The sequence below is a fragment of the Solanum lycopersicum genome, chromosome 12 (assembly GCF_036512215.1).
Source record: "Solanum lycopersicum chromosome 12, SLM_r2.1".
NCBI lineage: Eukaryota > Viridiplantae > Streptophyta > Magnoliopsida > Solanales > Solanaceae > Solanum > Solanum lycopersicum.
Window position 1 is genome coordinate 3,703,678 of NC_090811.1, and position 15,295 is coordinate 3,718,972.

At 34.6% G+C, this 15,295-nt stretch overlaps 1 protein-coding gene across 2 annotated transcripts; it reads right to left on the bottom strand.

Annotated features, from left to right (window-relative positions):
• Nucleotides 1-1,001: 1,001 nt before the first annotated feature.
• Nucleotides 1,002-15,295, bottom strand: LOC101244841 (anthranilate synthase beta subunit 2, chloroplastic-like). 2 transcript variants are annotated; one of them, XM_010315528.4, is made up of 8 exons: nt 14,991-15,295; nt 11,429-11,882; nt 10,858-10,928; nt 9,710-9,747; nt 9,501-9,611; nt 6,146-6,245; nt 2,018-2,153; nt 1,002-1,259 (listed from the first exon to the last, which is right to left on the bottom strand). In XM_010315528.4, the coding sequence occupies exons 2-8, from the start codon at nt 11,714-11,716 to the stop codon at nt 1,152-1,154; spliced, it is 852 nt and encodes a 283-aa protein (XP_010313830.1). In that variant the 5' UTR covers nt 11,717-11,882; nt 14,991-15,295; the 3' UTR covers nt 1,002-1,151. The 2 variants fall into 2 exon arrangements, with proteins under 2 accessions (XP_010313830.1, XP_069148641.1); XM_069292540.1 differs by lacking the exon at nt 14,991-15,295 and having other exon boundaries at nt 11,429-11,941.

Genomic DNA, 15,295 nt, shown 5'->3' on the forward strand with positions numbered 1-15,295 from the left:
TTATTATCCATAAATTTCCTTTTTCTTTCACTCGATTTCTGCTGTTGACTTCGAAAGTTAAAATTTTCTCCTTATTTTTTATATTTATTTTCGTCTCAATCTGAATTTATGCCTATGCATATCATTTCCGTCATAATATTGGGTGGTTCTGAATTTCAATTATACTAAGTTTTATAATATAGTGTTTGGTAGCTGTATAATCCCCTTTTCATATGATAAATAACTAATTTGTTTTTCCATAATGTATTTTAAGTAGGTATTGAAACTAAACCTTTTATTTATTGATTGGTTTCTCTCACCCGTAAGAATGACTAAATTGATGAAACATATAATATTCTCCGATGAAAATCAGGAATTGATTCCTTCTATCAACACCATTTTGATAAAATTCGTTTTGTCTAGTGTAATTTATATCTCCTATAATATCGTTTGTGACAGCATAAAAAAAATTTCTAAATAAAAAGATATATGAGACTTGGTTTCAGCCTAAAAGTAGATTATAAACATACTGATTGGGCTTACATGTTTGGAAGAAGTGCACTCCATGTCGTATTTTATTATTCTGATTTTTCTAAAACACACGTTGTTATCACTTATCACCAATCCAACTGAATTAATTATGTCTAACAAAAAGTAGGTCTCTTTTTTGTATAATTGAATAATACTATAGCCCAATTTGATTGGTGAATAATACTACAGACATACCATATTTGATTATTTCCTTTTTTTCAAGGACTAGAGCAATAAAGGTACGCGTTAAAATAGTATAAACCCAAGAGTATGAAGAAAGTAGGATGTACGCAGACATTACTACCTTTGTAGGGTGGAGAGATTGTTTCTAGTTGACCCATAGATTTCCCATCTATATCCAATCCCAACGAGAATAGGAGCGAGTCGCTTCCGGCCTGTCTTGTAGTCGTAGTCAAGTCGATATCTTACTTACCTGATGAAAGAAGATATCTCAAGATGTTCATGATATCATCTTCAATGATAAACCAACGTTATCTAAAGAATTTCAAAATTAAATCCATGACAAGTATTGACAACTTCTAACTTAACTCAGCAAAGTTACAACAAAGACAGATAACATATTTTTGCATCGGTTTATCGAGGCGAAACCACAAATTTGTACAGCAAGTAAAGAGAGTTATCTAGTTTTGAGATTCTGCTTCTTCCTTCCTCTCTATCAGTTTGATAAAATTGTAAACTATTGTCTTGCCTTCACTTGTGATGATGCTCTCCGGATGGAATTGTACCCCCTGAGAATTAACCAAGCAAGAAGCAAACGAGTGATCAAATTCAAGTCGAGTTAGTTCAAAGATACTCGATTTTGGGGCCAATATTTAAGTTACGAATTCTAACTTCAGACAAAATGTTTGAAGTTTCATATGGCTAAGTTTAGGCGTTTTTGCATGAAGTTCAAGGACTTTTGCATGTGGATGAAGGACTCGCCTGAAGTTCATGCACATATAACTAAAGTTCAACCATTTTTGCCTGAACTGTAACTTCAGACATTTTGATTGAAACACAGCATGTCGAAAGTTGGTCCTAAGTGAGTAGATGTGTAAAAATTCTAAAAACTGGGTATAGATTAAATAGAAGTGTCGAAAAAAGGTATCCCGTGAGATTTTTACAGTAGAAGTATATAATTTTCTTTCCAACAAGTATAATGTTGCGAATCCAGAGTTAAGTCTGAACAAAGTTGGTCCTAAGTGAGTAGATGTGTAAAAATTCTAAAAACTGGGTATAGATTAAATAGAAGTGTCGAAAAAAGGTATCCCGTGAGATTTTTACAGTAGAAGTATACAATTTTCTTTCCAACAAGTATAATGTTGCGAATCCAGAGTTAAGTCTGAACAAACTTATCGATAACTTTCTTCCTTCATTAGTTCATATCACCATTAAGAAATTCTCTAAATATGAATCTCTCCACCAGGTCATAGATAGCGCAGAGCAATGAATCCATAGCGGAGTGATAACAATGCTAACTTTGTTCATAAAGGATGGAGGTTGTTACCTGAATGTGTCTATAAACTTTGTGACGAGCAGCCATTACAAGACCATCTTCTGTCCATGCAGTTATCTCTAGGGCGTCTTTGGGGAAAGTGTCCTTGTCTATTACCAGGCTGTGGTATCTACCAGCTGTGAATGGGCTGAAATGAAAAAGGTATTATCAAAATGTCAACATAAATATGACTAAGCTTTTAGAAGACCACAGATTAAACAATCTGCAATGGATAGACATGGATCTCTATAGTAGTTTTATATGTGCTCACTTGTAGACGTGCTCCAACCAGACAATTCTGACATCCATAACATATTATTAGTCTTACCATGATAATTATAGGGTGATGAAGAGTTCTACCTACATTAAGATAGTGGTAGTGGCTCCGATATTTGCTAGACTTAATATATACAAGGTCAAAACAAAATTCAACTGAAGTAATTAAGTGGGTGGAAGTGAATGAGTAGTTGATGAGAAAATATTACAAGCATACAAGTGAGGGAAGATCCCAGCAAATTGGAACTGCGCATGACACTTGCATGATCAACGTGCTTCCACATGTCCCAACACTTAAACTCTTTCATTTTTGTATTAGGTCAACATCAACTATTCTATAAAATGGACATGATTCTTTAGCTAAACATAGGTGGAGCTAGAGTTTTAGCTGTGGGTTCGGCAAAACCCGCTAACTTTGGCCAAAATCATGGATTTGAATTAAGAAATCCCCTCCTCAAGATAGGAATTAAGTCTGTGTGCACTCTACCCTCCCCAGACGCAGCATGCTTATGGGACTACGCTGGTTAGTTGCTGTTGCACTAAGAAACCCATTCAACATGTATAAATAATTTATCAAGAATGCAGTAAGTTAATCCTTTTCTAAAATCCAGAACACAAAATCAAAACTCTGGTCTACCTATGTTGCCACATATGTCAAAGATTTTTCGTCAATATTGCTTGAGACAAACACTAAATAGTAAACGCAGAAAAAACTTGCACTTATGTGAGACCATAACACTAAAGAGAGCAGGCATAGATACATGCTTAATTGAATGAACGAGCCTACACTGTAAATTACAAAAATTGCACCTCGACTTACGAAGAGTGTCAGCATCATTTAAATATGATAGCCTGCTTTCAAAAGTTTGACTTGGAATTAAAAAAGAAAGGAGGTGAATCAGGAAAGAAATGACCTAAGAGGCAATCTGGTCAAAGAGGAAAGAAGCTTTGGATAAATGCTAACCGAAATTGACATAATTAAGTTCAATCCCAACTCTGGAAGTATCTTCAAAATCTTCTCTTAGTAACAAAGAAAAACTATATCCAAGAAAAAGAAAAATCGCTAAAAGGAAAGAAATTTCCAGCTCTTGTCAAAGCCGTCCCCCAAGGCCTCCAATCTTGGATCTAAAACCAGCTCCTTGAGTTCAACTACTCATCGTTCTGGAAGAAAAGCTATTTCTTCCTTAGGGACGCCTCTGAATCAGGCGATGATCAATAAAACAACACTAGTGTCGATTCTTCCATAAACCATAACTACCTCTCCCCTAGGCCTAAGCATCTATCCTACCAGCCAAATAGGTGTTGGGGGATCTTTCTTCACCAAGAAAGCTTGAGAAGATATGACAATGGTGCTATAAGATTCAATCAAGGCAGTCCTCTTGATTCTGAGGAATCTAATGATAATCAAGGGTCACTGCAGCAAGCTCAAGACTCCTCAAATCTGCCAGAAAACCAAGATTTGGGGGGGTGGGGGTGGGGTTGAGGGCGATAAAGAAATGTAACTCATATTTATGAACGAATTTCATGGCTACTTCAGGCACCGACCACGTGATTCACAAGAACATCTTTGGAGCTGATCTTCAAGAAATTTATGGGAGAGGAAGTACCTGATTACACACCTCGGGATGGAGGTACATTTAAGCTGACACTTCAATTTTAGGAGGTTTACCCCAACAAACCTTTAATGGTGCAGTTTATCTCCAGTAGCCTAAGTAACATTCAATTATCTTCCTCTCCCACTCTTCACATAGTCCTAGTCCATTGAAAAGGTAAAACTTTCAATTTTAAGCTTAGGTTGTTTATTTAGTTTCTCTTGGGAATTTTCTAGAAAGTGGTGCTAAGACTAGTAATATCAACAAGGGGTTATATCAATTCAGAGATTTTTTAAAATTAGCTATCATTAGAATTGCATTATGCACACCATGAGCTGAGAAGGAAGTTAGTTCCCTAGTCTTTTTGATATCCCACATTGGGCCCAACATTCGGCATCACCTTCAGTACCCATTTTGAAATTCCTGGTAATGCACTCTCCCTCTGTATTATCCTATCCTGCCCTTCACCACCAGTAGGCCACTCATATATCCTGTGAAGATATTCCTCAATCTTCTATTATTCCTAATCCTTATTGCTAGTCTAAATTTTGTGCCATGCCGAGGGTCTATCGGGGACACCCTCTCTACCCCAGAAGCTAGGGTAAAGTCCCTGGACATCCAACCCTCCCCATACCCCACTTGTGGGATTACACTAGGTATGTTTTTGTTGAAATGCATTCTGGAACGACCAGAGTATTCTCAAAGTGGTTTTCTGGAGTTGAGTTGGAGAGAGACTAATTATGAACTTGCGACTGTCAAGTTTGTTGAAGATATTGTGGGGTTCTTGAAGGTGGAAACTGTCGAACTGGAAGGGGTTGAATTACAGATATTGATATCGACAGCACAGACGTTGTTACCCAGAGTGTACAAGGTGATGGAGTGGAGGAAACCACACCAAAAGCTGGTGGTGAAGTTACTAGTTCCAGTAAAGTGGATAAAGAAGAGCTTGAAGGTCCTGACACCAGATGACCAGATGAAAGAGGTCAAGAGTCTTGATATGAAGGATCCTAGTCAAGAGAACCAGAGACCATCAAACCTTGAAGCATTGTGCTTGATGAGCTTTCACATACTTGTGCAAACAAATGAGCTGTGAACTCTAACAAGCTACAAATTTGAGCAAGCAGAAGCTGACTACAAGGTTGAGCAGGTCGAGAAAACCTCAAAGGAAATCAACACAGAAGACAAATTATCAAAGACACAATTAATAGGACAAGAAGAAATAACTGGAGGTTGGAAGATCGTGACGCAGAACTTGAAACCTGCAGTTTGGGCATTGAAATAGAATCGGAGAATGAAGTCCCAGAAATTTGACAATATAACGCAGTTATCACTGGAGTTTCTGCAGATTTACTGCTTTTGGCATCTCTGGTTGTGATCTATGTTTCAAGGAAAGCAAGAACTTTATTGAATTTCCTCCAGCGGGATGCTCAACCCAGTTATTGCTAGTGTTGAAGGAGAACTCACAGAGAGACACTGAAACTTCCGATGTGAGGTTTAATCTTTGCACAAACCATTGGCATTGGATGGTCGCTCAAAAATTTAAAGCAAACCACCCGAGTATTTCTATACCAGACTGAAAATTTTGAGTTCAGACACTTCGCATACTACTGTCAATGCTCAAGTAGGACACCTTGAGAGAAACCCACCATTGAATCCATTCTAAAAGCTTGACTTTTGCTGGTCCAAACTCCAAAGAAAGAAACATCAGAAGAGATTAGCCACATAAGCACACTGAAGATTGAACGGCTTGGGGTGTCGGTGAAATCATCAGATTTCTTATTGGCTATAATGGGAAAAATAGGAAAAACAGCACGATTGAAGCAGCAGCGTGAAACACTAATTAATCTTAAAGGCAAAGCACCACAGCCCCTTCCTGTTTAACCACCTACTCAGCCATGTATCTCTGAAGTCAGGCAGAGAAAGATGGTCATGAAGTCAAGAAGGTGGTGTTGACAACCCCAGTCACACAATCAAGCTGAATGTGAGATTGTGCTGCCATGTCATTGAGTATCTAATATACAGGCTTTTGTTAGCCTAGCGGAAAGCCGGAAACACCTTCTTTGTTGTTTTGTAGTCTTTGAACTTCACCAAATCAAATTGTACAGGGTGATCTAGCACGGATCAAGTGCAAACAACTAATTTGCAATCCGCAGGAATGATCTTAACTTTCGATGGAAAAATTCACTTATGTTGATACAGAAATAATCTGAAAGACCAAATCGTAATTTGTTAAAACAAGTTTCTATCAATTATCAGATAGACAAGAGCTTACTTTGATAGCCCTGCAAATAAACCATCTTCCCCGCCTTCGTTATAATATACAGGGGAGCTTTTCCCGTGCATCACCCCATATGGAGATCGCACAATTTTTCCTGCAATGGGATAAATTCACATTAAGGAGGATTAAGTGTGATGAATACACAATTGAATAGTTGAATAAAAAGAATGAAGAAAGTAGAGCTTTTGGTCGTCAACTTAACAATACCCAAAACTTTACCTTTTCAACTGTTCTTTTGCACAACTCACTAGTTCTCTTTAAAGCATTATGATTTTTTACTAGTGTGCTATGTTTCTGCTCTAGCTAGTCAGCAACAGAAAATTTATGCTCTGAACAGGTCCTCATTCAAGACACTAGAGGACTAATTTCAGTCTTAAAAGTGAACTTCCAGTAAATGAAGGTCTATATTGTGTTCAGTTCCTTTTCCATTTTTGGAAGGGGCATAAATATGTTTCCAAGAGACATCCTATTAGGAGTACAATGCAGAAGTCACAGAGGACTTCTTATTTTTGGTATAGAGAGGAAGGGGTAGAAGAAGCTGCACAAATTTTGGATTTTATAGGCTCTTGTAATCTATTAGCCTTTTTGTTTTTTTAACCAATTTTTGGAGGTCTCCAGCATATCCTTAATGCTGATGAATACAATATTATCTTTATCAAAAAGAAAAAGATAATTGTGATTTAAGAGGAAACAAATTGAAGGTGTTTGATTGACCTCTTTTCAGATTATTCATATATGGTAATTGCTACGAACAGGAGGGAACACTGAAATATCTAACAGTTTTTAATGGTTCAATTGGACAAAATGAATTTCAGATCATTTATTGACATTAAGTTCGTAAAAGAACCAAATTCTTATTGGTGATTATTTATATTCAATTATTTTAATATAAATAATCACCAACAAGAATTTGGTTCTTTTTACAAACTTGATGTCAATAAATGCATCTGAAATTCATTTTGTCCAATTGAACCTTTAAAATCGTTACATATTTCAGTGTTCCCTCCGTCCGTAGCCATTACCATACATGGAATAACCTGAAAAGAGGTCAATCAAACACCTTCAATTTGTTCCCTCTTAAATCACAGAACCTTTAACAAGTTTTCTTTTTTTTAAAAAAAAAGAAGATAATTTTGTATTCATCAACATTAAGGATATGCTGGAGACCTCCAAAAATTGGTTTTCAACAAGAGACGAAACAAAAAGGCTAATAGAATACAAAGAGCCTATAAAGTCCAAAATTTGTGCAGCTTCTTCCATCCCTTCCTCTTTACACCAAAAATAAGAAGTAGGAGTACTCCTAACAGGATGTCTATTGCCACTCCCTTTCCTTTTATCTCCTTCCAAGATTGTCCTTTTGATCATATGGAACTGCTGCATTGTACTCCTAATAGGATGTATCTTAATGCTTATATTTTAAAATTAAGAAGTTGTTGGATCCACTAGGTGATATATATATCCTATAACACATATCCATATAAACCTTCCATGATAAGTGTATGTTATAACCATGCCATCAAGAAGCTAAGTTGCTCGGACACAGGTGCGGGTGTCCGATACGGATGTTGATCTAGAGGTCGGATTCTCTGTGACCTAAATTTAAAATTCGGGGATATGGAATCATGTGTAGATACAGATGGGGGAATTCAACTAAAAGTAGAATTATAAACCTAAATTATGAGAGATTATGTTGAAAGCTCGAGGACAAAATCATGATCAAGAGGACAATCTTGGAAAGAGATAAAAGGAAAGGGGTGGCAATAGAAATTTGTATATACAAGGTATTTCATTTTCTTCAATTTCATTGTATTATAACGATTAAACACTAGATTTTTGGAGCAAATGCATATCCTGTGGGAATTATGGTAGATTGTACCAAAAGTTGCATATATTGCTTCAATCTAAAACAAGCATTTGGTTTTAACTACTACTATGCCTCAATCTCAAGCTAATTGAGGTAGGCAATATAATTGTTCATTATCTACTTCGCTCCATTTGAAATGTACTTTGTATCGTGAGTTCATCATAAATTAACTAGTCACTAGTTTTACACTAGTTGTTATCCTATCGCAACACTCTTCCCTTATCCGGGTTTGGGAATGGCAATATGAGCAAACTCCTATACGCGATGATGTGTGTGTCCTTTGACATGGATGAATCCTTGTTTATAATTATACCTTTAGACAATACCCTTGTTGATTGAAAAGAAAAAAAATATGTTATTTGCTACTCCATACTTATGCTATTCGTCTCTTCTTCTTTTTGGATAAGTAAAGGTAATCCTAAGGTAAGTATTACTAAAACTGGCACCAAGACAGATCCGTGTGTGTAAGAATATCTACTCATGTAATTTATTTTGGTGTTAGTTCCATAATCACCATCTATCATTATTATTTTGAATAATTTTTAAGACAATTATTGTTCTTGTTTCTTTATTTGTATAATCAACTATTTGGGTGTAAAACAAGAAAGCCTGAAAAAAGAATTCAATTAAAATGTCCTCCTTCCTATAAGTTGCACAATTTTACACTCATTGAAAAAGAAAAGGACAAAAACTCATTTAAGATGCGGATTCTATTTATAGTACCATTTAAAATCTTTTAATCTAGATTCGATTATACAGATATATAAGAAATAGTATAAATGAACAAACACCTAAAACCAAACAAAGATGCATTAAATAGCATAACCTTATCTATTAGAGTCATAATCTATCTTTGAGGAGGAGAACTACTACAATAACATCAAGGTTACTATTTTCTTTTAGGTGCTTTCAAGTATAAATAATGCCAACATTACTATAAAAGTTCAAAATATAAGAAATGAAAAGAGAAACCAAACAAAACCAAATTTTGCGATGTAATTACTTTACCTAATACCTCAAAACTGAAGATACTTAAGTGTGTACATATGGGTACATATCTGACGATTTACAGAAGCATCTACCATTCTTCACAATGTATATTTTTTTTCATAACCACCATTCTTCACAATGTACATTTTCTTGACAACCACCATTCTTCACAATATTTTTTTTATAACCACCATTCTTCAAAATGTCTATATATATATATATAATTCACGTGACAATAAACTTTTCTGGGATAAAATCCTGGCGACGTCTGATAATGCAGAGGGACAATGAGGTACCTACCATGTCCCACTACCACAGGTACCTGGTAATTCTATCCACCAAGCCTTAAAAAGATAAAAAGAAATGACCCAATTTTTTAAAGAACTTGAAAAGCTATTTTCTTTTTATTTTCAAATTTAAGAGAAGCAAATTCATAAGATAGGACAAACTAATTGAGAAACAAAAGCACCAAATATAGTTGATTCAAAAACAAACCTCCAAAAGCCTCTCCCATGCATTGCAAACCCATACAAACACCAAATAACGGAATTGTTGGTCCAAGTTCCAGTACAGTTTGCAATGATATGCCTGAATCTTGAGGTGTACCTATTCCCAGAATAAAATAAGATTGAAAGTACTGATCTTTCCATACATTCTATATATGTGAAACTGGTAACTTGATATATTTGGGTGAGTCTTCCTACCTGGTCCAGGTGATATTAGTATTCCCCTTGGATTTTTCCTACAAAATATTTTTTTCAAAAAACAACATAGTATTAACTTAATCAGGTCTGCGGAGTAAAATAAAGAACACTAATTGCTTGCCAGGTCTAAACAAAAACACAAAATCCCCTTAAATTTTCAACCAATAAAAAAATCATATTATCTTTGCAATTAAATTTACTTTATAGCCTTTATCTCATAATGATTCACCAATATCAATAAACATTTTATTCACAGATCAGTTCCCCTCTAAATCATATGAAACTAACCTGATGAAGAAAAAAATGGATCTTTTGCCTTAGAAATGGACCTAGTATGGTGCACATGCATCTCATCTATGAAAAAGTTAGCAAATCATCTGTCCTTTTTTCTTTTCTTATCTATAATGTTAATTAAAAGAGAGGAGGCTGTTGGTGTAATTCAACTAGGGAGCTGCTTATCACCACTCTAACTAACGAGTAAAGAAAAACGAGCTAAAAATAAGCATTTGATTAATGAGTAATCTTTTTTCCTTTATACTTCCACTCTCAAACCATTGCATTATATTATTATAATTATTTTTCACTATCTTCTGTTAGATTTACTAAAATAAGATTATGCACCCAAGAAATTACAGCTCATCAGAATTGATAATTATGCAGTTATCATCCAGACATACAATTTCTAACACACTCAATGTGCAACCTCAAATTTTCAGTTCTGCGGCAGTCTCCATCTCTACCAATAGATTTATTCAATTTGAATGTAATCATGGCAGCGAATTCAGAAAATACAAAAGACCAATCAAAATTAGAGAACGAGTGTGCAGCCTTTTTGATGAAATAAGAAGGATATCATTAACAAAAAAACATCAAGAAGAGCAAGCATTACAAAGAGGTTATCATCTCTCAGGAAGCAACAAAGTTATCACCCCTGTCACGTATCCAACCTTAATCTAACGATCATGAGTTAACTAGAGAAGATAGAAGTGCTGAAACCAAAGGTATCAAAATATAAATTTTATAGAATTCAAGTCTAACATAAAGGTGGATGATCCCCATACCAGCATGGTGAAGGTGAATTTGTTACTATACTACAACAGCTGGACCAAAAAAAAATTCTATAAACAATAACTAACTTTGTAACTTACTTCTTCAGCTCATCCACAGTGAGCTCGTCGTTTCGATAAACCTCAAAACTGCATCCAAGCTCTCCCATATACTACGGGGAAAACAAGAGTAAGTTAAGAAACACCTTAAATACAATTGTCCGCAATTATCAATATTCCAAAATCAATATCAAACTCCAACTTCAATAGACTTCAAACTATTAACAAAAATGAAGCGACAAACTAAGAAAGTAATTGGTTTTCTAACTTATTCAGCAGATGCAATAATTCTATTTCTAAAATCAGTTCAATTCTCAAGCTTCTAAATACTTCAAAATCACAAAACTCAAAGCAGAATAGTCAAGAAAAACTAAGTTAATTTGGTACATTTCTCAATAACAACATACGCAGCGTAATCCCACAAGAGATAGAAGTTATTTCGGATACACCCTCACCTATTCTGTACATTTCTCAATGTTATACATTTTGAAGATTCATTATAATTCCATGAATAAAACAAAACGAATAAAAGGAATACTAAAACAACAATCTCCACATTTCACTATATTCAAAATTCAATTCTCTGATTCAAACTTCGAAAAATTGAGCATACCTGACAGAGATTATAAGTGAAGCTATCATAATTATCAATAACAATAATCGGACTCTTATTCCGTTTAACATCATCCGATAACTCAACACAAGTAGCTGAACTGTTCTGCGATACAGCAAGCGGCTTCACCTCGAGCCGCTTTGTGCTTCTCATTCGGAGAAACGAGCCTCCGGAGCCGGAGAGAATTGGAAAATCTAGGGTTTTTTGGGGCGAGAGAAATGTGTTTTTGCCATTGATGTGAACGATGGCGGATTGTGAAGAGACATGAGGGGTAACAATTCCGGCCATGAGAGATTGTGGAGAGAATGAAATGTCCTCGTTCGAGGCTGTGATTGGACGCCGTCGATCTACAACAGCGGTGGCGGTGGCGGTGGCGGTGGCGGTGACGGTGGCGACGGCGGCAGCGGTGAAGTGAGGTGGAAGTGTTTTCCGAAGACAGCGGGAGAGTGTTTATCTATGGCACAACCAAAATTAGAAAATCTGATTATTTTAATTTTTTTTAAAAAAAATAAACAGTAATTTCAATACTTCACATTTTACAGAAATACAAATATCAAAAATTATAAAATTAAATAATATTTTTATATATTTTATAAAAAATCATTTTTTTCTTACTTTATTAAACAGCTGTAATAATAATAATAATGCTTGAGCTAAAATTTATTTTTTTCTTACTTTATTAAACAGCTGTAATAATAATAATAATGCTTGAGCTAAAATTTAGCAATTTCCTTTCAAAATTCTTTTAATTATTCACACAAATTATTTATTTAATCATTTATTTCAAAAAAAAAAAAACTTAGAATAACTAATGCACAACATTTAGGAATGTAGTTGAATAATAAAGGCATCCGACAAAGAAATATAATTTTTTTATGTAAACATATTATTTATTCGATTAATTTAATACTTATTAATTTAAAGGGTGTTTTGAGATACAATGAATGTTAATTTTGATTACGTCAAAATCATTGTATCTTACTGACTTAGATATCGTATTTATTGAATTCACATAAAAAAAATATTATGCATAAATTATAATGAATGCATCAAAGTCATATATATTTACCAAATTATGTATCATATTTATCAAATTCATATAATAAATAATTTTACTAAATATAAATATAATGTATGCGTATTTTCATGGTAATATATTTTTTTGTTAAATGATTCATTATAAAATAAATTCAAGGATTCATTTTAAAGATAATATAATGTTCATTATTTTTTAATAATGAAATATTAAAAACTGTATTTGCACTAAAAACATTCAATGTATGATGATGAGAGAATAAATTATATAAGGAACATAAAAAAAAATTGAAATCATATTCAAAAATAACTTCTTATTTAAAAGGTATCACAAATTCAATAATGATATATCAAATACGTAAAATATTATGTGAGTGTTTTACTTAAAAATTATTATTAACTATTTTTTGGTTTTAAAAATGAAAAAACATTGACTAGGTTTCGAAAAATCAATTAATCTTATTATTTAAGAAAAATCGACTTTTCGAATTACGGAGTCGCCACTTGATTTTGATAAAATCAAGAAAAATTTCAAAAGATTTAAAACAGATTAAAATCAATTGAAAAACAAAGGTTCGAAGTTCAATGTACATCCCGAGAAGGTATTAGGCCCTCGGGATGTCCGCTAACTTGCGGTTGACCGGCGATTTGACTAAATGACTTTTTAAGTAAAAAGAAAATTTATTTTAATATTTATCATTTTATTTTTTATTATTATTATTTATTTCTAAAGGGAGATATTTTGAGGGAATTAATTTAAGGAAAACTAAATTGTGATAAAAGTAAGTAAAAACAAAAATAATAAAATTTAAATAATGAAAAATGGCTACCCCTTTAGGAGATTTTTTTTAAAAAAAAAAAAATCTACCAAGATATTAAATAATTCAAACAAATAAATAATAGAGAAAGAAATATTTGAACTTGGGCTTGATTGCCCAAATTCATTCAATTGGGCTTTGGCCCACCTGTCCTAATCTAATCCTTATACTTGGGCCTTCTTTAAAACCTGCAGAAAAAAAAATGGCCTTTGGGCCTGTTAATAAAGGGGGGGTGGCTGAAGGGCCCTGGCCCAATCCTGAAAAAAGAATCACAAAGTATACACAAGTGTATACATGCTGTATACAGCATATATTTGACCCATTTGGACCTCTCAAGCCCCGCACCTATTTGAATATATATTTTCCGCTACTTTTCCCTGTATTGCCCTGCGTATTTGTACCTGTACAATTTTTAAAACTTACTTAACAAGTGTATATCGTCGCCCGATAATGTATACTAATGTATACGGGCTGCACCCTACGTCCGCATTGTTTGCCTAATTCCGAATTTTAATTAGAATAGGCGTCCCTCTACGTTCCCCTGCCAATCACATTTTTTACACATATTTATATTATATCGTGTCTGTATATCAGTGTATACAGACTGTATATCAGCCTGTTTTTCGACTTTCGAGAGTTGAAAATTCATTTTAAGCAGCGTATTTTCACTGCCATCGACCCAGATTTCGGATTAGGCCTCCTGTGCACATTTCGACCTGTATATCAGCGTATAACAGATGTATAAAACATGTATACTGCTGTATACATGTTCTTCAAATCCCTGCAACAACTTTTCCAGCAGTTTCTGCTGGTTTTCTTTCGATGCTGTACATCCTTTCAGGGGTTGGCTGACTCGGAAAAAGTGTTTTGAGCCTTTATGGCTCAACGAGAAGGTTCAAGGAATCGGAGTGAGGTCCATGAGGACTCGAGAATAGTTTTCACATGCAATCAAACAAACAAAAGAGAATTAGCACCTTGAACGATAAACTAATAGCAAGCATCTTGAACAAAACGGGGATAAAAATGAACTACTTGGAGATATGAATTAGAGGGGGAGACAAATGACTTCAAAAACATATCCAAATAAGGCTAAAAATAAAACAAGAATTCACAACAAGTAAAGAGATGGCAGTGACATGAATACTTGGACACACACTCACGCCAATTTTAAGCATAGTTAGTAATACCAAATGCGAAGCAAGTTGAGACATGACGTCATAGTCCAAATGAACTACCATTGCTTCCTCTAGCTTTGTAAATGTGACATGATCATAAGACCCAAACTCGACTTCTAAACAGTATGTTTAACAACTGCGAAAACAAACTAAACATTTGATCCATTCCAACCCATACAAATAACTCGAAGAAAGGGACAAATGAAAGTTTAGACTAGATGAACGTATAAGGAATGGCACACTTTAAGCAGCAAAGAATGCATATAAACAGGTCATAAAATGACTTCACAAGAAGCAAATAACGTAAACAAGGCTACAGCACTTTACAAATTTACTGGAGACCTTCAGAGGAAGAGAAGAAGGCGAAAGAACAGAAAGTAATACGAAACCAGCAGGCATAACCAGACAGAATCATAACGCGCAATATATTTCGAAATCGAGCAAAACTAACAGATATAACATCTCATATTCACAGCGACACGAACCAAGATTCGAAACCTATAAAGAAAACTGATAAAGAACTGGAAAATGTACCTTTTTCGGAGCAGCGAACTGGAGACGATCGAGCAGAGCAAGAACTTCCTCGACGAAAGGACACACCGAGACGGCTACGACGTTTCGACGGAACACCGCGATCGACACACTGTTAATGAAACAGAACGTTTCTCTTCTCAAAAAAAATTCGATCTCCTCCGTTCTTCTGAAACCAAACAGTGAAGCCCCAAAAGGATTTGTTTTTTTTCAAACTCAAAGTTTTCAAAAACCTAAAATTTTCAGCCACCAAAAATCCAACCCAAGTTCTGCTTTTTTCCGAATTTTTCGATGAAAAATCTCTCACC